General features: G+C 32.7%; 1 protein-coding gene across 1 annotated transcript in view; it reads left to right on the top strand.

The window, feature by feature from the left end:
- Window positions 1-24,139, top strand: part of EPHA3 (EPH receptor A3) — a 368,497-nt gene that overhangs the window by 308,890 nt on the left and 35,468 nt on the right. The window contains exons 11-13 of the mRNA XM_032150377.2: window positions 1,593-1,778; window positions 11,467-11,528; window positions 13,498-13,707. Coding sequence (XP_032006268.1) covers window positions 1,593-1,778; window positions 11,467-11,528; window positions 13,498-13,707 — 458 coding nt within the window. The remainder of the gene's footprint in view (window positions 1-1,592; window positions 1,779-11,466; window positions 11,529-13,497; window positions 13,708-24,139) is intronic.

Here is a 24,139-nt window from a genome sequence, read left to right as displayed (position 1 = left end):
CATATCTAAATGGCATATTCTTCCTTCGAATTAGCAAGATCAATGAACTTTCTCAAGTTCTACTCCCTGATTCTTTCTGTATCCTAAGGAACACTATAGCTGTAGATATCATTATCTTCTCTACACTTCCTCAAAGGGAATAAACTAGTCCTGTCTTGTTTACCATTATATCTATCTCTGTGTGTTTCATACTGTATGCAATACTGTTGCTATTATGAATATTTATTAAATAAATGCATGAATATCTGCTTTTGGATTTTAAGTGACTTTGCCAAATTAAAGCATAAGTCATTTCTTTGAAAACAGGGCAAGAATGGATTTCTGGGAATGAGTCAAGCCTGGGGAAGGTTAAAGCTCCCCGGGGAGAGAGACGCCATTTGTAGTAATGTAGTTGGCAAATCAATAGGACAACCTGCTACTTTTGTGGATCAAACCACTTGCTTGAAAACAAAAATAGAGAGGAATCCTATCACTTCAATCTGACTGACACGTAGGGCATGAAGCTCCTAGAAAATTCACAGAGAGAAAATTGGACCAAGATTATGATTCCACTCCATCAAAAGCCAAAAATTAATCATATAATTAATTCTAAAATATTTCAGGAAAAGCTCATTTGGTATTAAAAACTATGTTTAATGTGACGCAAAACATATCTGATAATCCACACACTGTTAGAAGTTCTTCTGTGACAAAGGACATTCTATAGAACTCCCACGTGGCAATCATCATGGCAGCACGGGTACAGATAAAATAAATGTAAAGGGTCTCTGCTCTAAGTGAGCTCCAAATGTAATGAATTGATGATGAGAAAATCTCTCAGTAAAAATGTATTTTGAAGGTAGTGTCCATACTAGTTCTAGGCAGTTTTATATCAACTGGACTATAATATTTAAAAGTCAGTAACACTCTATATGGGACAAATTCTGGATTAATTGCACATTTAAGACTTTTTTTTAAATTGAAGAAGATGAATCTAAAATATTTCTACAGTATTTAGATCAGGCATGTTGTTTTTATTTGACACTGTTATATTGTTGTTGTCCTCCAGAAGCCCAGAGAATTTTATAGCTGGTATGTCAGTAAAGAAACACACCAATACTCCAATAAAATAAATTGATAGCAGATGCTTTCTTTCTCATTTTTAGAGTCTGAATATATAGCCAAATTGGCCCTCAGTAAAAACAGAATTGTTAAAGTATCTGAAATTTAATCCAATACTCACATTTAATCACTGTTTGTCCTGTCCTGTTAATTTCTCTGAGGTAATGGTAGCTATGACAACAAGGGGTAAAAAATCTAATATATGCAGCTTTCAACTTATCTCTCCTTTTACATTATTTATAGTGTCATACTTTAAAATATATGGAATTTTCACAAGGTTCATTTTCCAACAGGAGGTGACTGTCCTGAGGTTTTCTAGGCAGTTTCATATGATTATCTTTCAGAATAATTTGGAGTACTAGAGTACACATCTTGCAGGTCAAAGGCACAAATATTTTAAATGGAAATTTTGAAATAAAACAGTTGCTCTCTACTGATGAATTTTTATTATATAATTCCTTACATTTTGTTGCTGTTCTGCTTTATAACAGGTGAATTTGGAGAGGTGTGCAGTGGTCGCTTAAAACTTCCTTCAAAAAAAGAGATTTCAGTGGCCATCAAGACCCTGAAAGTTGGCTACACAGAAAAGCAGAGGAGAGACTTCCTGGGAGAAGCAAGCATCATGGGACAGTTTGACCACCCCAATATCATTCGACTGGAAGGAGTTGTTACTAAAAGTAAGTAAAGTAGTCCTAAGACCTGTGTTTCCGTATGTCGAGCAAAGGTTGTTTAAACCCAACCCCAACCATTTCAGAATTTTAACTTTCTTTCATAAGTATCTCAGTTTTACCAAAAAGAAACATTTAGGAATAGCATGACTTCCTTTGACAATAGAGCAGGCCTTTAAATAGTATTCTATTGACAGTACTGTTTTAGAACTCAAAAAATTAAAAAAAATACTAGAAGCCACACATTAGACCATTTAAAGGTACGCTGATTAGCAGATGGTTAAGAAAAGAATTGTGGGGAACTCTCAGCTATGTAAGTAGCAAAGAAAAACAATGACTCAAGCTTGACAGGAACTCCCAGCTAGCTGCCTTTTCTTTTATTGTTCATCAGCTTTATTTAAGTTTCCAAATCTTTAACCTCCTCCCACCCCCTGCATCCCTGCCTTTAGGAAAATTTTGGGAGTCTAGGAAACGCTTCTGAGCTGTACAGATTGGGATCACAATAGACCCAAGGCCGTTTCTTGGTTCTCTGTGGATTTTAAATAGTTCTGATCTAGAAACCCAGGTGGATTCTTAACTGCTCTGGGGAAGCTCTGGCTCACAGCCCATGATAGAGATGTGAACTGATTTCCACAATGGTTTCTCCAGCAGGGCTCAAAAGGGATCCTGTGAGGCGGATCTGTGATTTTTGGCTCCAATCCCTATGTAAGTCTCTTGAGAATACTCTGGGACTTTTCTCCTCAAGATTTTGGAGCTCCGGATGTAGAATAAGCAAAATTGGCAGCAAACTCTTTAGAGTGAAAGACAACATATGGCAGGGAATTTGGCATCGTTTAGGAGATAATTCATTGGCACCACATTTACATACTCTATGGTTACCAACATTTTTCATAATGATATTTCTCTTTAACATTATATAGAGCATTTTCCAAATGGCACTAATAGCTATTCTCACTTTAGCATGACTAAAAAGGCATTTCCTTCCTCTTGAGAGCATGGTTTAATTGAAATAGACTTTGATTTCCTTTTGAGTTTTCATATATAAAAAGTGGAATTAAGAATTTAACAATGTGGAATAGTTCAGCCATATATTGTAAGCCCATATTAATCCTTATAAGGCGTTTTGTTTGCCCATGTACTCTACAAAACCAGGCCATATTAATAGAAATATTTTCTGATAAAAAACATTTTTAAATTTTAAGTTAATAATTAATCAAAAAATGGGCGTAAGTAGTAAGGATTGGGAAAATGTATGAATCCTTTGTTCTTTCTGAGCAAGGCTACACTGTTTTATGTCTGTACAGTTATAGTATCATGTCTCATTGGGATTTTAGTGTCATTTAGCCATTTAATGTTCTCCATTACATCTGCATCAAGTGGTTGCCTTTTAGCTCTTGAGCCTCCTGGGAAGAGAAAACTCCCTTGTCCTTATGAAGCCATTCTTCTAACTCTCAATTTTTACAAGTTTTTTGTTGTAAAGTATCTATTATGTGCCCACATTATACTATGACATTATTTCATTCTTACCACTACCCTGTGAGTTAGACATGATAATTTCTCTTTTACATTTGAACAAACAGTAACTGTAAAGGGTAGTTAGCTTGTATAACTAGAAAGTACTAGAGGTAGCACTGGGAACTTGTTCTGTTCATTTCACCCCTATCCCCAGCTCTGAACCCAAACAGGTTTCTGCTTGTCTTTTCCTGTATTCTACTTATCCTTTTATATCATTACTTTAAAAATCTTCTCTAACATAGTGAGACATTCCTCAGTCTTCACAAATTTCTGGAACTATTAATAATCCCTAATATCTAAAACAAAATATAAACTCTCAAAGAGGGCAAAAACCCATGTTATTTGATGACAAGTGACTAAAATAAATCCTGGATCATAATAGATACTTAATTTGCCAATGTTGAAAAATAAAAAAAGTTACTGATGAAGGAAGGAAGGAAGGAAGGAAGAAAGGAAGGAAGGAAGGGAGGACACAACAATATCTTCTAACAATAGGTCTTTCTTTAGTATTTGATTCATTAAATTGAATACACTTTTCAAAGGAGTACATTTAAATAACTACTTCTATCACCCAGAGAGTGATGAAAAAAAAAGATTACTTTTTAGCTTGAATAAAATCATAAACTAACTTCTTCAACATGTTATAATTAAGAAAAAAATGAGCTAAAAGTCACTATCAAGCAAATATTAGGTTCTAATTTAAGCTTACTAATAAACTCTATTATTTTGTCAGTCATGAGTTGATTTTTTTGTTTTCAGTGTTATGAATTACGAAAGCTACTCATTATATTTTCCTGTTTCCTATAAATTCATTTACTGAATGATAAGCAACATTAAACTATAAATATTGTGGCAAATTTCCTTTAGATATAAAACCAAAACAATTAAATATAGATTATGGTAAACTGACAAATCTATGAAACAATCTCTAAGACAAAAAATGTAGAAAAATACACTAAAATGACCTTTAAAAATTGCAGGTATTATATATTAAACATCTTACTCAAGCCTGACTCTGTAACATTCTAATATGGATTACAACTGCCTTATTCTTAGGGTGAGAGTTCTAAATTTGATATATCTCCCTGGTCAAATAAGCATGTAAGAAGCTGCCAAATCTGACTATATAAATCCCAGTCATCTCATATATTGTAAATATAATAGAGTAGTAGCCCTAGAATTAGATTTTGAACTCCTTGGTGGCATATTTATAAGCTCTTAGTCTGGCACCCGGTAACATCTGAGAGGAAATAGAAACTCCTTACAATAAAGTTGATATGTTGTATTTAACACACACAAACACACACACACACACACACACACAGAGCAATTGTGTCTCCAAAAGAAGCTATTTATTCTACTGCTATTATTGTCTTTGTTTCCTGAGACTTCTAAAACAATCTACCTGCAGAGATCAGAAAGCACATCTATACGTGCACACATGCACACACACACACACAACTAGAGTGATGCACAGCTTATAATCTAATGAACAAAATAGTATTTTCAAAAGCAGGCATATCAGTATCTAGATTAATAATTAATGATCAGAGTTCAAGTTCTGAAACAACCTTACTCCTCTGAGAACTCCTACAAATCAGACAATTCACGGATAATTCATTTCTTCACTTGTAACATAAAATTAAAAAGTACTACTTTACTATTTTCAGATACTAAAGATCAAATGAGATTACATAAGAATGTATTAAGTGGCAAAGAATTGTGCAAATCTAAATTACTCCTCTGGTTGTTTGAGATTTTACCAATCAATTTGGGTGTATAGAAAAAATTTCTTGAAAATAATTCTTTTTTTGCTCAAAGATAAATCTGTTTATTATTGTTATTCAATTGTGTGCTTTGAAACACTAGGTCAAATACAATGTATCATTTTCAAATCATTTGAAGAAAACTTTTATTAAAGCTTTTTATTCAGTCATTATATTTTCATTTAGCCACAAACAATTTTAATGTTTTTGAGCCTGATGGTCTTAAACAGGAGAAGGTGAGAGAGTCTCTGATCTTCAAAGTAGCAGAAAGCGGGGGGCACAGGCTCTGCTCGCAACAAGGTACTAACATGTGTTATCAATTTTAGCTGAAGTTCAAAAGGATAAAACTTGTTCTTAGCAAATGTTTGATATTTCTGCCATCACACCATTAGTCAAATAATGTTCAGACTCCAAGAACACCTTCCATTGGCCACTTTTCACCTAGTGAAATAGAAGGAATTATATTGGATGAGATTAATGTATTTTGTCTTGCATTATTTTCAGGAAATTTTAAAAAAATTACCATGTAACTTAACTGTAACTTTGCATTATTGAGGAATGTCATGGGCAGAACGTTAAGATGATTTTCATAATTAGAACCTATCGATAGTGGTGTGAGTATCCACTTTCACCAAAAGCTTAGTCATTGGCTTCCACTTGCCTATTTCCCTGCATGTACGGTAAGGGCGCATTTCTGGAATAAGAGGTCATCATTTAGTAACAATGCCAAATTCTAGTTATTTTCTGTTTGTTTCTCTCTAAAAATATTCTGAATTTATCTCAAGTGTACTATACTTCATTTCATCTTAAAAGACAATACATACGTTGTATTTACTTTACTAGTAATTTACAGAGATCGTTTGTTAGGATAACAAATTTTGGAAACTCTAATGACCCAAGTTTTATCATGCATTCATGGCTGCAAATTGTTGAGTTCAGAACATGTCTGTCTAAGTAACCACATCAACAAAATTATAAAAATCACTGCTCGATATATTAGAAAAATATAAGACGGGGAATGTTATTGTTACATATTTAAACAGCTTTTGTTGCTTCTTCATCACTGTCCACTTATGTCTCTTGGATGAACTGGCCATTTTGACTTATAAAAAAGTGTGGCATTGTGTATTTTTCTCATTTATATGGATAGGATGGTTTTCTGATATTTTTGAAAAATTAAGATCAACTTACAAAATTTGTTAGAGCATGATTTGCATGTGCCCAAAGACAGCATTTCTAGAGCACTAGTTTACATATACAGTAAATCTCCTAGAGAAAGAACAAATATGATGATACACTAGTTTAGTAGCTGTCTGAATAATTGTGGTCTTACACAACCTTTGCAGAAAGGGAGAAAAAGTATCACCTCTAAATCCTGAGGCTAGTAATATCTTGATACCAAACTATACAGCTATTATCAGAATGTATAATAACATTATTGTAATGCATAAACAAAAATTTAATAATGCTAGAATAATTGTGAAGCCATATCTGAAAGTGTATCAAAAAAGATACTACATCATTTCCCAAGTGTGGTTTATTCCAAGTATGAAAAGTTGGTTTTGTATTTAACAATTCTAAAAACTCATAACATTAATAGGTAATAAGAAAGTTCTATCTTAATAAATGCAAAAAATATTTTAATTTTAATTTTTTGTTAGCACATCATACATAGAAAATATGTATTCCTGATAAAGGTATGTAAACAGCCCACTAACAAATACAAACAAACCTATAAATGTCACATTTAATAGTAAAACTTTAAAAGCATTTCTTTTCAAGAAAAAGCAAAAAACCTGTTATTATTACAATTCAATATTGTACAGGAAATCTTAAATCTTTTTTTTGACTTTTACAAATAAATCAGCTCATTTATTTGCATTATTTTGAGCACTCTGATAATGACAGTCTTCACTGATATTCTTGAAATCCTGTTTTTTTGTTAAATAAACTTTTCCAATTAGGCAAGCAAATAAATAAAAGTTAGAAAGCTTGGAAAGGAGAAAAAAACAAAACTTTTATGAAATCAAACAACGTATTCAGAGCATTATATACATTCATTCCACTTACTGTATGACTTACATTATTGTGCTTACTGCATGACTCAGCTGTAACTAGCATAAGAGACAGTAAATTAGTTGTTATCTTTGAAGATGTTAAATTTTGTTTCAAGTTAAGCATAAATATAAATGTTTTCAAGCAGCCAAATGTAAAGCATTCTATGTGTTAGGATTGATAGAGTAGGGTTGGTTAAGGAAGTCTTGGAGAAAGTGTTTCTCATCCTGATTTTGAAGAGAGAGATTATCCCTAGCCAGTGTGAAATTATAGACCTAATTTGATCAATTGTAACTGGCACCCTGGTAGGTGTTGGATTTAGAACTACAGACAAATGGGCTTGGTCTCTGCTCTCATTAACTCATAGACGCAATAGGGGTCATTTCCACAGAATAATATCTTGATTAAAATGGAATTTGGAAGACGTTGCCTTGTACTTTTATAATGATTTAATGAGAAACCCACAAAAAAAATACTGTCAGTTCAATATTTCATTTCAATATTTCAGTTCAATATTCATTACAATATTGTTATCAGTTAGGTATAATATGTGAAATACATTTTTTATTCTCATCAAAGATGATTCAAATCTTCTTTCCTGGAAATAGGCAAATTTTGTCAATTTTTTTCAACTTTCCATCTCCCGTTTGTGTTTCTTTTTTTTTCCTTCCATCCTGACACTGATTATATAGATTGCTAGGGGGTAAGGTCAAAGGTTTTGATTTTATAATATGCCCTCATTAGAGTGTGTTTAACCCTTTTGAAAATAAGAGGTAGAGTGTTAGACCCAATTACTGTTGTTAATAGGGAGTTAATAGCATTTCCATTTGAAATTATTAAATGTAAACATTTCATAATGTTTCAATATCCGATAAACAGTTTATGTTTGAATGAAAATATTTTAATCTAAAAAACAAAGTTTGTTAGGAAATTTCAAAGAAAAAATCTCTATGACTGACTGTATATGTATATATATATGCGTATGTATGTGTTTATATTTCACATTATTCTACTCTTTATAAGAAATGTGATTGAGAAGGTTGTGTTAAAATAGCTGGTGCTGAATCTGGAATTCTTAAACATTTTGCATCACATTTCTTCTGTCATCAAGCAGCTATTCAATGATTAGTAATAGCTCCGAGCCACTGGGGATAGTTGGGAAAAGGAACTGATTATAAGACTGATTTACTTCCCTTTACTCTACAATTGTGAAAGATCACCATTTTATCTAAACTCATAAATCAACTTGAGAACAAAAGCAAAACTCCACTGCAAATTTTGTTTTGCTCATTTTTGATGGTTTCATTTCAGCAAGTCATAGAACAGCACTTTCACTGAGTTTAGTATGTGTTTTGGGGTTTCTGAGAGCAGCAAATAATACAGGCTTTGTCTTGAGGAAGCTGATCATGTCATTTGTAAATCAAAATACACCTGGAAGAGCATGCAAACTTGAGTATGAATACATGGCATAATGCGCAGATGAGCTGGCAGTTTGTAAATAATTTCCCACCACATTTAATGCATGTTGGAACTAGTTCTTGCCACTACAGAAGTCTCTTTTTCTTTAACCCTATTTATCATCATCAAAATCACAAGGGAAACTCTAAGTCAAGATACTGTTTTCCAACGTAGAATATTTGTGATTCTGTGTTTACTCTTTGTACATTTGGCTTGCAGAATCTTTGAACGTAATGCAAAGCACATTTTCAGACTTGCCCATCTTAACTGATGTGTTTACAAATACCTGAATTATAGAGTTAAATGCAAGCCGATCTGATTTCTGAATGGTCATGGGGCTTTGACTTAATTGACTGGTTTGATTTTTCAGCTACTTTTATTTCCCTTCCCAAACATTCCACTAGACATGCTAATGAGAAACGAAATGATCATAGGGCTGGGAGCCAGAAGGAAAGGAGTGATAAGTCAAAGTCTAAGTAGTGTAAAAATGCAGTAACTGGCCAATGATATTGAGAGTTGGCAGTGTGAGGCCAAATGTCTGTGACTGCATTTGAAATGTGCATTGAATTTTGGTAACATATCATTCCTCCCAGCACTGTATGAAGGCGGAAAGACAGAAACTGATGATGATTTATAGAAAGTACACATATGCAGGATTTTATTCGTTCATTCATTTATTCATTCATTTCATTTCAGGCCAGGCATCTAGAATCAAACGGTCTTTAGGGATCTGATACTAATTCAGGAGAGATCTAAGTTTCCAAGGAAATGGTGAATCTTCCCTTTCTTTCTGAATATTTTTTAATCAAAGTTTAGTTGGAATTTTGATAAAGCAAGTTCTGGGGGCTCAAGGTTTTGACTGAAGCAATTTTTCAGATATTACTACATTAACTAGATAGATGTTATATGGTGCATTTAAAACATAAATCAGTGTCTTAATGGAAAATAGATCAATGTATCAAGTGGTTGTAATGTGTATAAAAATTATCTCAGAAACTATAGAATTTAAATAGATTTTTCCTTAATAAATAAGACATAATTCCTGGAATATATTCAAATTACTGAATGTAAAAGTATAACCTTCATGATGCTAACTCATAATTTACATTTTGTATAAATTAAGAGTTTTTTACACATGAAAGGAAAAAATCAAGAAAAGGAAGGTATTTTCTAGCATCAGAATGGCAAACTAACCTCATGATAAATAAGACACATATGAGGAAAAATTAAAATTGTGTTATACAGTTAGGTGTACATTAATGTTTGTTTAAAATCTGTTATTTGCTCATGAGTTTTCAGCAGTACTCAAGACTCAACTCAGGTCTTCTGGATTTGGAAAAGGTGTGATTTTTCTTCCTGTAAAATGCTGGACTTATAACTAAAATAGTATTATAACAATAATAAAGTAAGGCAATTACAGTGTGGTAATATGTATAGGTTTTGAAATTAGAGACAGTCGTGTTTAAAATTTTCTTGACTACTATCTAATTGTATTACCTGAACAATTTGCTTAAACCCACAATGTTTTCTGGGTAGGAATCAGTAAAATGGAAATAATGCATATTGCTAAAGCATAAGTAAGCTGTGAGGATTAAGTGATATAACAAATGTCAAGTACCTAATGCAATGTTACATAATTCTAATCATGAAAAAAAATTACCAGTATTTCCTTTATATCAAAGCATCCTTTTTTTTGGTATTTTTCTTTTTAAAATGTTAGTTTTACATAATCTTCTTAATTGTTATCATAATGTATATAGAATTATATTTTCAGCTTTGCATAATATTATGCTCTAACAATTGTCTAAAGTGCTTAAGTCTTCAGGTCATCATTTTAATTTAAAATCATCCATAGCTTTAACATGCAATAATTGACTAAATCATTATCTGTAGTGGAACATTTGTTATATTCATAGCTCCATGTATCCAGTGTACTTAGCACCTTTGTGTCTGATGCTTTTTCATATGTTACATTTTTCCCTCATTATCGGTTTCCGAAAGTGACAGCATAGTGTGTACAGGTTGCAACTTTTAGCTTTATAACTTTTTAGATGTATGATGCCCAGCAAGTTAATTAACCTCTGTGTCTCAGTTTTCTCATGTGTAAAATGGAAATAATAATACTTAATATGTTAATATATAAATTAATTACACCAGCATCATGCTCACAATAAGTACTATTTAAATACATTAAAATGCTGGGTTAAATGTTTCATGGTATTTTAGGCTACATATTTGCAAAATGGTTAAGTTATTGCCAATAGCAATTTTAATTTCAGTTTTATTTTCCATTTAAACATAGCATTTATTTCATAGTTTTTAAGTGTTAATCAAATATTGTAAATAATTATAATTATTATTCTGAATTGTTTTGCAGAACTCATATGTAGAATCCATAAAGGCAGAAATTTTGATCTACTTGCTCCCCACTAAGTGGCACAAAAGAGTATACCTAGCACAGTGCCCTACACTTATATATGTGTATGTGCACATATAGCACATATAAATGCTCACAGAAAGAATAAATAAATGTTAAATTCCTAACTTTATCTTGGGCTTGGAGGCAGAAATATTTGGTGTTGATGATTAGTGAGAATTTAATTAAAGAGAGGAAAGGGGCATATTTTTTGTTTACTTGAAAGGCCTGTCAAACCAATTTAGATACTATTGGTCATGGGCCTTTGTTCTGGAAACCAATCTTCTCCAATTTTTGTGGTTTTTAAAGTTTTATTTTCTAATGAAACCTAGGGCTTTTTATTGCAACTTTTAAAAAATTAGAAGACAGGCAAAGTTCTTACATCTCTATAATCATCAGGTATATCAACTATATTATATAGGTTCATTGTATAATACTTGTTGAACTGTACTGATTAACTGTTATTTATTATTTACTGTATATCTAGGTAAGCCAGTTATGATTGTCACAGAATACATGGAGAATGGTTCCTTGGATAGTTTCTTACGTGTAAGTAAGATGCACACACATACATATATATGAATAAATTGCTGAAAACATTAGAGACACCCTCCAACATTGTGCCAAGCAGTTCAGTAATCTAAGTTTAAAGTAAAACTGAAATCTTCTGAGGCTAAATAGACAGAGGAGGGCTGTAAAATTGCATCTTTTTTTGTAGCATTCAAATGTTAATAGTTTATATTTTTAAAACAAATTTGTGAATTCTTCTTCAAAAGACTCTTTTTATACTGCCAAGAGTCACACTCGTTAAATAAAAATAAAAAAGAATCCTAAAGCAAGTAATAAAACCCACTGATGTAAGACACAAATTCTTTTTTAAGTAATCTCAGTCTGATATAATTATTTAATCACAGTCTGATATAAGACAGACCATCTACTTTCCAAATAGTGCTGTCTACTCAGAAAATAAGCCTGTGCTATAATGCTAAAGTATATATAGTTTTAATTTAGATATATCATTTTGGTGTTAGATATGTACATTAATTTTTTAGATTGAGAAGCTTTATACATTTATCTATCATCTATCTATCTATCTATCATCTATCTATCTATCATCTATCTATCTATCTATCTATCTATCTATCTATATTTTTTGAGATTGAGTTTTACTCTTGTTGCCCAGGCTGGAGTGCAATGGTGTGATCTTGGCTCACTGCAATCTCAGCCTGCTGGGTTCAAGTGATTCTCCTGCCTCAGCCTTCCAAATAGCAGGGATTACAGGTGCCCACCACACGCTTGGCTAGTTTTTATATTTTTAGTACAGGTGGGGTTTCACCATGTTGGCCAGGCTGGTTTAGAACTCCTGACCTCAGGTGATCCGCCCTCCTCAGCCTCCCAAAGTGCTAGGATTACAGGCGTGAGCCACTGCACCCGGCCATATTTTGACATACTATATTTCACCATAAGAAAGTGAATATATTAAATTTACATCTATTTCAACAAATGTTATGTTCAACAATTTCATGACGTTCAAGACAATACCAGTTACCAGTCATTGCAGGGGATAAGAAAAGACATAGGCCCTTGTCCTCAAGGTGCTTTTGGTGCTATATAAATTGAGATGGGCAGATGACAGAAAGATAGATAAATAGATAGAGAAAATATGTAGTATCATTTATAATCATAGAGGAAAATTTTAAATTTTCTAAGAATGAGAAAGGATATGCTTTATATTAAAATCCATTAGCCAAATAAAAATTTTAATAGCAATTATTTTCACAATCGTTATTTCAAAAATAAACATTTCAAAAATCAGGTGAGTTAAAATATTATGATAAATATTCTTTCAAAATTATTGTTTGTAATTAAACATGGAATTTTATATTAATACATTATACATTTTAAACCTTATGTTTCTATTTTAATCCAAGATTAAATTAGATTGGAAACTGGATTATTTGATTTAGTTTCTTATTGCTTTCTATTTTGTGACCTACAACTCAGAGGTGGGTAGAAAAACAAATATCCAATAAATATTTTTGACTAATTATGAACTAATTATTTATGATAATGTTTAAAAATGTGGCATCCACCTTATTTGAAACAATTCATAAAATATCAGGAAACAAAGAAGGGGAAATGAAAATTCAATCAAACAAATTAATATCAACTTAAACTAGCCACAAGATTCATTTCATTTTTTTGTTCTTAACCTTAAAGAGTCTGAGGAGGAGTTACTTTTTTTTGTCACATAAGGACCAGGAAAGTCCTTGCTTTTAAACGGAAGTCAAAGAACGTTAAGATACTTCCTGTTACAAAGTATTTGATAGCACAGCCACTGTGTTATTTTGTTTCAGCCTTGTATCCATTTGCCACATATCTTTGTCTTGAGTGCTTAGGACTAAAGTGTGTATAGTCAGTCTTGTTACAAAATTCAATATGTGAGATTTTAATCCATAAAGATGTATCTTTAAGAAATAGGAACATATCTTAATTGTACATTTGAAATGCTTCCCAGAAACACGATGCCCAGTTTACTGTCATTCAGCTAGTGGGGATGCTTCGAGGGATAGCGTCTGGCATGAAGTACCTGTCAGATATGGGCTATGTTCACCGAGACCTCGCTGCTCGGAACATCTTGATCAACAGTAACTTGGTGTGTAAGGTTTCTGATTTTGGACTTTCACGTGTCCTAGAGGATGACCCAGAAGCTGCTTATACAACAAGAGTGAGTAACTCAGATTTTCTCCTTTTTTATCACTGTTTTCCATCTTGTATCATGTTGATTTGTGAATAAGTGGAAATCATGACCCAAAATGTGTTGTCAATTATGCTTTCCACAAAAGAAAACATATCTTAAAATTAAAATATTATTATTTATTCTGGGTAAATAGATGGTCACTGTTTAACATTTAATGATTTTAATTCTGAAATTCTATACCTCAGTTTAATGTTCCCCCCCAAAAGCAGCAAGATTCTCACATTCCTCAAATCTTGACATTTGTAGATGTACCCATCTTTTCACTATGGTTGAGTCACCCTGAGCTAGCAGATTGGATAAATTCTAAGAACCTTATCCTAGTACATATCATTTTAAAACACTTTGAAATCAATGTTTTAATAAGTAACACCTATTTATATTGTAAAACTGTCAAAACAGAACTATAAAGAAAAGTTGTCCATAATTGTGCCATAAATGTGCTATAAATCTTATAAATGTCACAGAAAACATTTATAAGATTGAGTCAATTCTTCCAAATTTTTCTTGATACTCACATATACAAACATGTTCATGAATATATTATTTAAATATAATTATTCATAATACAATTGTATGCTATTTCTCTCCTTACCGATACACTTCTTGAATATATTTCATTGTCAATAAATAATCTTTACATTTTTATGTTTAGTAGGTTGCTGTATTCTATATTGTTGTATCTTTTTTTAAAGCAAACCCTAATTAGTGAGCAAATTATTATTATATTTAATTTTTCCATATTTTGTACAAATGTATGTGATCTGTCTGCATTCAAAATTGTTATGAGCCTCATGATTTTCTAATGATACATTCCTAACAATGAATGTTTTGTGTCAAAGATTACGTGAATATTTTAAAAGCACACTTGACTACACTCTTGATAAAAGTAGGCATTATCATTAATTTTACTATTATCAGTTAGGGTAAATTGAATGTATATGTTTTAATTTGCATCCATTTAATTCAAAATGTATTTGAATTTTTTGTGAGCTTTTCTGTTGTTGTTTTGTTTTGTGTTTGTTTTTTGTTTTTTAGACAGGGTCTCACTCTGTCACCCAGGCTGGAGTGCAGTGGCCCAATTATGACTCATTGTAGCAGTCTCAAACTCCTGGCCTCAAGTGATTCTCCCGGGCTCAAGTGATCCTCTCTCCGCAGCCTGCTGAGTAGCTGGGATTACAGGCATGGACCACCAGCCCCAGCTAATTTTTAAGTTTTTCTTTAAAGAAAATTATTTCCATGACAGAAATTTAGAAAATATAGATAAACAACAAGTAAATGTCTAATAATCATTACTATTAATACTATACAAACATAATTATTAGCATTTTAAATTTATCCTTTCGATTTTTTAAATAAATTTTCACAAATAAATAACTCCTCTTTTGGCATAAAGTTTCAAAAATGGGATTATACTGTATATACTGATCTATAAAATGATTTCAACGTACCAATAAGTTCAGCACTTTATTTATATGTAAATCAATGCCATTTTGTTATCTGCCTTGTTTTAACTTAAAAATATAAAATACTTAAGTTTCCAGATGATTAAATATTTTTACAATATTTAATAATGTCTAATACTTTATTCATTTACATATTTTAATTAAAGAAAGCACTATTTACTGGGCAGAATTACAATATTTTCATATTATGAATGATACTTTGATGTCATGATATCTATTTTATGTCTGTCCATGATTACCTCCTTGGGATACTTCTATAGAATTAACATTACAGGATCAGAACGTGTACAAATAGGTGAGCATTTTTGGCATATGTATTGCCCAATTGTCTTTGCTGTAGTTTGTTATCAATTTTCTGTCCTAATGGCAGTATCTTTCTCCATATTCTCATCAGCCAAGAGAATGGGTGCTTCCAAAGATGGTAGTCTTCTGCCATTTTCTTATTATCTAATTTTACAAATTTATTCCTGATTTTAAAAAAAAGCTCATCCTATTTGCAAATCACTGGAGAGCTCCAATAATCAAAATTGTCACATGGCATGCATATCATGCTATAATAAAGAACCTACTATGCCAAATAGCATTTCATCCACAAGTAAAGCCACAATAATAGAACCACTGAATAATAATGGCACAATGCTGTTGGGATATTTCTAGATGCATTGATATAGGAGCTAGGACTCTCCCAATGACTTTTAATAATAAACCCTTTTTGTTTTTCCAATTTTCAAATATACTCTGTAGTGCATTTACTTTGTTCATGAATCTAAATTTTTTTTTAATCTGAATATTTTTTAAAAAGCCCTTAGACACTTAAAATGTGTCCTACATAAAAATGTTGTACTTAACAAACACAATTCAAATGGATAAGAGCAGGACAAATTAAGAGAAATTTTGTATCTTGTAGCTAGTTGAATTAAATTTACAAGTGACTACAATTATATAGCTCTGAACACGATGAAATTGCAAAGCACGGGATAAATACCTCAACAGTGCTTTTTAGTTCTCCTTCTCTAATCACCAGAAAAATTAGTCAGCCAATGTGTCTGCAACAAAGCATCGTTTTAATAACTGAACTATCAGTTCAGTAGACACTATATGCAACAAATGATACTTATTGTCTTGAGGAATGTATATCATTCTACTCACTTCTAATCTTTTTCTAAGGCTATCCCTCTTAACCTGTCATGACATAAGTACTTCTAACAGTCCATGAAAAGTATCATGCTTACTTATATTGTCCTTGTTACAACAATCATATTATACAAGAAAAATACTTTTAGGTTAAATAAAAACTATCTGATAAGAAATTATTTGAAATGTTAAATTTCTGGTTATTCAGTCAGGTTCTAATTTCTATGCCATATTAAATTATTTATTTATTTATTTATTTATTTATTTTTGAGACAGAGCCTCACTGTGTCTCCAAGGCTGGAGTGCAGTGGCGCAGTCTCGGTTCACTGCAACCTCCATCTCCCAGATTCAAGCAACTCTTATGCCTCAGCCTCACAAGTAGTTTGGATAACAGGGGCTTGCCACCACGCCTGGCTAATTTTTGTATTTTTGGTAGAGACGGGATTATTCCATGTTGGCCAGGCTAGTCTCAAACTCCTGATCTCAGGTGATCCACCTGCCTCAGTCTCCCAAAGTGCTGAGATTACAGGCGTGTGCCACTGTGCCCGGCCCCATATTAAATTGTTATGTGAGAGCATCTCTGTCCCCATAAGTAGGCTTGATTGCCAGGATACTCAAAGGAATAGTTTCTCTGCAGGAACTGGAAACATTTGTCCAACTTTAGATGATTCATACTCTGGAGAACACAGGGGGTTAACTCTAAATGTTTCATTTACACTGATTGTTGCTTTGTCAGGGCCTCTTTAATGTTAGAAGAAAGGTGTATGGAAATTGCTCTGTAACATTTCTGAAATAAAAGTGCGACAGGCTCTTTGCATTTCTGTTTCAGTCACTGAAGTTTCTTAAAAACACACTGAACAAATAGGCTCATTCACCACCAATAAATAGCTGTTTCGAGTTCTTCAGTGTTCGTCTTTGTATTTTCTTGGAACTCCCTCAAAATATCCATGGGAGTCCTGGCTTTCTTCCGAGAAGCTGTAATTTGCATGTGCATTTCTAGAGTAATTTAAACATCGTTGATTTAATCTTCCATAATAGGCCTTATTTAGTACAATAAGTTTATAGTTTACTCTAAATATGAGGTATGGTTATAAAGTAATAGGACTTCAATTTAAAAAAAAAACAAATATACCAAACAGCTAAATGAGGCGGCATTCTAAGTTTTCCTTTTGGAAATAAATGTATACTTACTTCAGGAATGCTGATGTTGCACAAAATGTTTTGGGAATTTCTCTTGTGGAATTATATTTAAAGCTAAATTATAACTGATGCATCAATCAAACATTTTTAAGCAGGTAGTATTTTGGGATACAGGCTTGACTAAGATAAAATCTGGTCTCGATAAGCAGAGTGGGGTGACTCACGCCTATAATCTTGACACTTCGAAAGGCCAAGGCAGGAGGACCTCTTAAGCTCAGGAGTTTAAGAACAGCCTGGGCAACATAGCAAGACTTCATCTCTGTAAAAAAAAAAAATATATATATATAATATATATATTTTTATATATTATATATATTAATTATATATAATGTATAGTATATATACACTTTTATATATAAATGCTATATCTAATACTATATCTATATAAAGTGTATATCTACTATATATAGTATATATAATTTTATATATAAATACTATATCTACATTTATATATAAATAAAATATATGTTATATATAAATACTATATATATGTGTGTATATATATTAAAATAGTATAGGATAGGTGTGGTGGCTCATGCCTGTAATCCCAGCTACTTGGGAGGCTGAGGCATAAGAATTGCTTGCACCTGGGAGGCAGAGGTTGCAGTGAACAGAGAATGTGCCATTGCACTCTAGCCTGGGGGACAGAGTGAGAATCCATCTCAATAACAATAATAATAATTAATAAATAAAAATAAAAACATATATTAGGCATGGAGACACTCACCTGTGGTCCCAACTACTCAGGAGGCTGAGGTGGAAAGATCACTTGAGTCCAGGAGGTTGAAGCTGCAGTAAGCTAAAGCCTGGTGATGGAGCAGGACCCTTTTCAAAAAATAAATAAATAATAATAAATTTAAAAGGAAGAAGAAAAGAAAAAGAAAAAATACTATTACATTTTTGTGTATATATCGTCTGTTTGTCAACCCAAAGCAGTATACCCAGCTTAGACATCTGTCTTGTTTATTTGATTTAGTGTGCTCTGATTATTGTTATTTCAGAAAAACAAGTTCACCATTCAAAACAATTTGCTGAGGCATTCCTTTTGGATAACAAATCCTGGTTAATCTGCATTAGAAAGTCAGTCACATTAATAACTTTTAATTCAGTTCATCTAGTGTCTGAAGTTTCTACAGTTTGGAGATTAACATTTGGTGCCTCAATGCAATGACCCTTTCCTGGTTGCTCCTCTGAAAGTTATTGCCTGTAGGTAGAGCATAGTCGAAATGAAGAGTCATGAGGGACATTTGAATCAATGTCAGTGGAAAAGAATACTGAACATAGAATGTCTGTCGCTCTTGTTTTAAAACATCTCTGTGAGTGACAGGTAGGATAGAGGAATGTATAGAAATTATATAATCTAATTATGTATTTAAAACTTCTTAAACTTTGAAGAGTATTTGAGGAGTTGAGGAAACACCTAAGCTCAAAACTTAATTTATCAGACACTCAGATATTTTCTCACACTGTGTTCGATACTGTCTTAGGTGTATCACAAGCTTTCCTTCCTTATGTTCTCAATAGCATGCCTCATATGAAAGGGTCAGCTAAGATAGTACTAAACATTTTTATGTTTATTTTCTCTTTTACATAAGGATATTGTGTAAGGAATCAGATTTTTTTTCCCCAATACTCACTTCTTGTTATTTCTTCTCATTTCTCACTGCAGTGTTATGCAGAAATTGCAAATGTTGATATTTTCCATTATACAATATTATTATGCATCCTGCAAAACTCCACTGTAACCTCATGGGATGTTCAGAATGAATAAGGCTGTGAAGTTTCAGTATTATTATGAAAATAGTTTCTATCTTGTGGACCCCTAAAATGCCCTTGGGGACCCACATACGTGCTTGGGTGACAGATTGAAAGCCACTGTTACAGATACTTTACTAGGAAAAAAGCCCCTTAATAACTAAATGAATATTTTTGTCGTTATTCACTGATATAAAACTAATTTATGGCATAGTTTTATGTGATATAATATATTTTAAAGAAGTAGCCTTGAAAGCAGAACTGCAGCTGCATACCAAAGTTCGCAAATCATCTTGAAAGTCCCTGGATTTCATTTGGGATGGATATGATTAGACTATTTAGCTCCACAAATTTAAAGCATCAAAGAAGTTTTGTGTCTGGAAAAAAAAAAAAAACAGAAAAATTAATTCCTTTCCTTTGGTTTCTCATCATGTGACTTTGAAAGTATAATTATAACATGTTTGTTGTATTTTTGCCCTGGTCTACTAATTTACATTACTTCATTCTAACAGAATCATGACACTATTGTAGAACAGTTTGCCACTGAATGATTTTTCTATTTTTGCTTTTATGAAATTTTATTTTTAACTGGTTAGTATTTTTCTATATATGCATTCATGCATCTATATAGATGAATATTTCTATATTCATATGTTGAAATACATGGAATCCAAAATTCCAAAATGGTAGTGTATAATTTTCTGTTTTATACAGGATCAAGTTACTGAAAGTACAGACTTTTATCTTATTTAGATGCTGGGTAATCCATCACTTCAATTCTTCCTATGTCCTTAAGTTCATTTTGGGAGCATAATTACCACATAAACTGAGTTGGAAAATTTGAGAAAACAGATTGAGTTGTCCTTGGCTGTATTCTGCATTATTAGATTTTTTTCTTTTCATTTCTATTCTGAAGTTGCCTACTTAGTAAATACTAACTGGATTTTGTTAGAACATTTTATTTTACATAATAATTTATTTGGCTTTTTAGATCTGTGACTCTGCCACATTGATGCCAGATATATTCTAGTACAATTTTGTTTTATTTGATTTTATTTTTGTTTTGTTTTTTTGTTTTGTTTTGTTTTTTTGAGATGGAGTCTCACTGTGTCGCCCAGGCTGGAGTGCAGTGGTGCGATCTTGGCTCACTGCAAGCTCCGTCTACCGGGTTCACGCCGTTCTCCTGCCTCAGCCTCCCAAGTAGCTGGGACCACAGGGGCCCAACACCACGCCTGGCTAATTTTTTGTATTTTTAGTAGAGACAGGGTTTCACTGTGTTAGCCAGGATGGTCTCCATCTCCTGACCTCGTGATCCGCCAGACTCGGCCTCCCAAAGTGCTGGGATTACAGGTGTGAGCCACCATGCCTGGCCTATTTGATTTCATTTTAAGGATAAGGCAAAAAATGAAAAGTGGACAAGCAAGTGGTTAAAAGCTAAGAGGTTAAATATTTCCTTTCAGGTAACTCCAATCTAAGGACATAAATAATAGAAAACAGGAGCCTTTGTTCTGTAACATTTTCAAGAACTAAAAAAAAACCATGCATATCAAAATTGGTATAATACAAAAGACACATATTAATTTGATAAGTAATATATGTCACATGTCATTTATACCTAAATGAAAAAGGTAATAACAAAATATCTAATTTGTGTCCTTCATATAGTAAAAGTATTTTAAACTGTGAACCAAAAAAAGTCAATTATGAATTTATTGCCTCCCCTCTTATGGATCAATATGAATATGCCTGCATGTAGCATCAGAAAATACAGCCACTTATTCAATAACTAAAAACTCTCAAAGGTTCAGTGATTTTAGTGATTAATGTTGAATCGAAACTTAATGAAAAGTCTAGTACTTTCTACCCATCTATTTCAGAGAGATGAGTAGCATGAACATTTAAACATGTAAAAAACAACTATCCAGGTTTATGTGGTGAAAAATTAAAACTATAATTGTGAAGTGGAACACAGGAGCACACAAGTAAAGGCAGAAAAGTAAAACGAGGAATGCAGACAGTGTGTGGAGAATGCAATTTTATATAGGATCGTCAGAGAAATTGGTAAAATGACACTATGAAGGAGCAAATACTGAGGCTAAAGAAACATTAATTTTGCTTTCACTAATTTTCAATTGAATAGAATAATTTTAATAACTGCACTGATTCCATGAGGCCCACCTTGCAGGAAGACAATTTAAGTCATTAGATTAATGATTTAGCTCAGACTAAATGTCAAGCTAATAGTAACTAGTCCTCTTTTTCTATTGGGGATGCATGCCTTTAGTCTCAGCTACTCAGGAGGCTGACTTAGGAGGGTCACTTGAGCCCAGGAGGTCAGGGCTACAGTGAGCCTTGATTACACCATTGCACTTTAGGCTGGGGCAACAGAGTGAGACCTTATCTCAAAACATTTATTAGAATGAATTTAATATTATTTCTATCATTTCAATTGCAAATTGTCAGTATCCCCTTCTACGTTCCTACTAATTTACCATCACCTCTTCAAAAAATTGTGTTCAGAGTGCTACAATTTCAGAAATGAATTACTACAACTTTTAAAAATTAGAGATTTTAAAAACTAGAGATTGAATATATATAAAAAATACAAAATTTGACATTTAAAACCTCATTGAACTTTTAAAAAAGCCAGACTCATATTAGGGCGTATATATATAGAGAGAGACTTACTCCCCAATTTTTGCATTATTTTTGTTGAAGATAGATACCATACATCAGATTACTTAGTTTTTAGACTGTTTTATGAGAGTCTGAAAGTAACATAAGCATTATGAGTTTGTGTTTTATTTCCTGGATAGCCATTATAATAATCTGGAATATGGAGATTTTCCTGTATTTGAAGAAATGCTTAATCATTTCACATGATGTTGAAAGATCTCAAAAGTTCAAAGAATGAGGTTTTGCTACTTAAAGGATCATTTATCTCTGATCTCTTGTGGCAATCAACATTTGCTGAAACTATTCTCTCAGTGGCTCTGAGATTTGAACTTCTGGGGATAAGACTAGATGCTTCCTTTGGGAGCCTTCTTGGATCACCCTTCACCTTGTTGTCTGCAGTGAATGAATTTTAGTCCATGACAATAGATAGATGCTAAATCTTTTAGCCAAATAATTTATCTCTATAGTTCCACTTTTAACCTGAGAAGCTAATATTTCCCTCCAGGTTAAATACTCAATTACTTGGGTTTACTCAGACAAACTCTCCAAAGTCCTTTGTCACTCTAAGTATGATCTGACAAAGCTCAAAAACAGGAAATGTGAACTATGACCAGCAAGCCTTTCCTAAATCGGCAGGCAGAGATTTGTACATATAATTAGAGAAACATTTGGCAGCTATGTGATATTATGCCTCAATACCCAGAGATTTCAGGAATTACACCCCTTCTCTTTAGAAATCAGAACTTGAAGCCCCCTAACCTATACCGCATGAGCTGATTTCAGTTAAGCTCCTGAAAAATTCAGGCTTTTAGCCGCATGTCTCATTGAACTGTCTAAATTCGTTGAGCTTAGGGAACTTAATTGCAGAATCTTTTAAGAACAGGGTTACTTTGTGATTCCTCATCTAACTGCTGTTTCTAGGCAAAGTGGACAAGGTTTTAGACCCTCAACTAATCCTGGAGTGGAGTTTAGCAGTTATGTAATGCCTTTGTCCAGAGAATCACTAGCATCTTTACCTGCAGCACTTTATTCATCTCCTTTAACTTTTCTGTAAAACTCTAGAGACATAAATCGAGGTGACACCCGTGTGGATATGCAATTTATTCCAAAGTTAGTCTTTCTTTAGGAGTCCAAAATAATTAACATTGAAAATGTCAGCATCCTTGATATTCATGTAGGTTTCAGATAGAAAGTTGAAAGAGCTATGGTTCATAAGTCAACAAAGCTGTTAAAAGCTGTTAGATAAAACTGAATGTAAAGTCAAATTTTATATAGTCCATGACCCTGTTTTTGAATGACAAGACAGCTGTGCAGAGAGGTTAAGACACTTGGCTAAAATTAAATAGGAGGGTCAAAACTGAGCCCAGAAACCAAGACTCCTGATTCTTATTAAACTTTGGAATCCAAATGGAGCAAATGACTAAACTTACCCTGTACCTCCAGTTATTTAGCTACACATAGATGAGAAGTCAGCACTTGGGGGAACTGGCTGAAGGTTTGGCATTGGAGATGTAAGGAGCAAACATTAGCTTCTGATTCTGTTAAGTTTGAATTGGAGGTCTTTCTGAAATTGAGGTTTTAGGTACACTCCATATGCGATGATTTTGGGCTTGCTCCAAGCAATCGGAAGCTTTTCTGAAATACATAAATATATCTGGGGAGCTTACATTAGGATATAGAGACCAGTAAAAGTAAATGCTTTATTTTAAATGTTTAAATATGGTTAAAAAACACATCTTCATAAATAATTTTTATAGTGACTAGCTGTGCTTTTATAATATTCTGAATGCCTAGTGTGGCACATCCCTCTAAAGCATCTACATTTTAAAAATGTCCTTCACGTATATAAGCTGGGAAAGCAATTTCTAAACCAGAAAAAAATAATACTCCTGCAATATGAGCTTGAATTTGTTGAGGTAGGAGGTAAGAAAGGAAGAGGAATTTTTGTGGTCACAATCAAGAACAGAAATATGCATAAGCTCTGTGATGAATTACTTGTAGGAAACTTAGACTCCTATATATTCAATTTATTTTAGTTTGATAGTCTCAGAACTACAGATCCTCAGCTTAAATGCAGCAAGTCTTATTGTAAAGTGTGACTCAATTAAAATTTATTGCCCCAGTTTCTTCTTTTAACCATATTTCAGAACCAAATTGGGCCCTCAAGGACT

This window comes from Hylobates moloch, unplaced genomic scaffold (genome assembly GCF_009828535.3).
Source record: "Hylobates moloch isolate HMO894 unplaced genomic scaffold, HMol_V3 SCAFFOLD_4, whole genome shotgun sequence".
Classification (NCBI taxonomy): domain Eukaryota; kingdom Metazoa; phylum Chordata; class Mammalia; order Primates; family Hylobatidae; genus Hylobates; species Hylobates moloch.
Note: the sequence above shows the minus strand (reverse complement) of the source record. Positions and strands in the feature narration are given on the sequence as shown.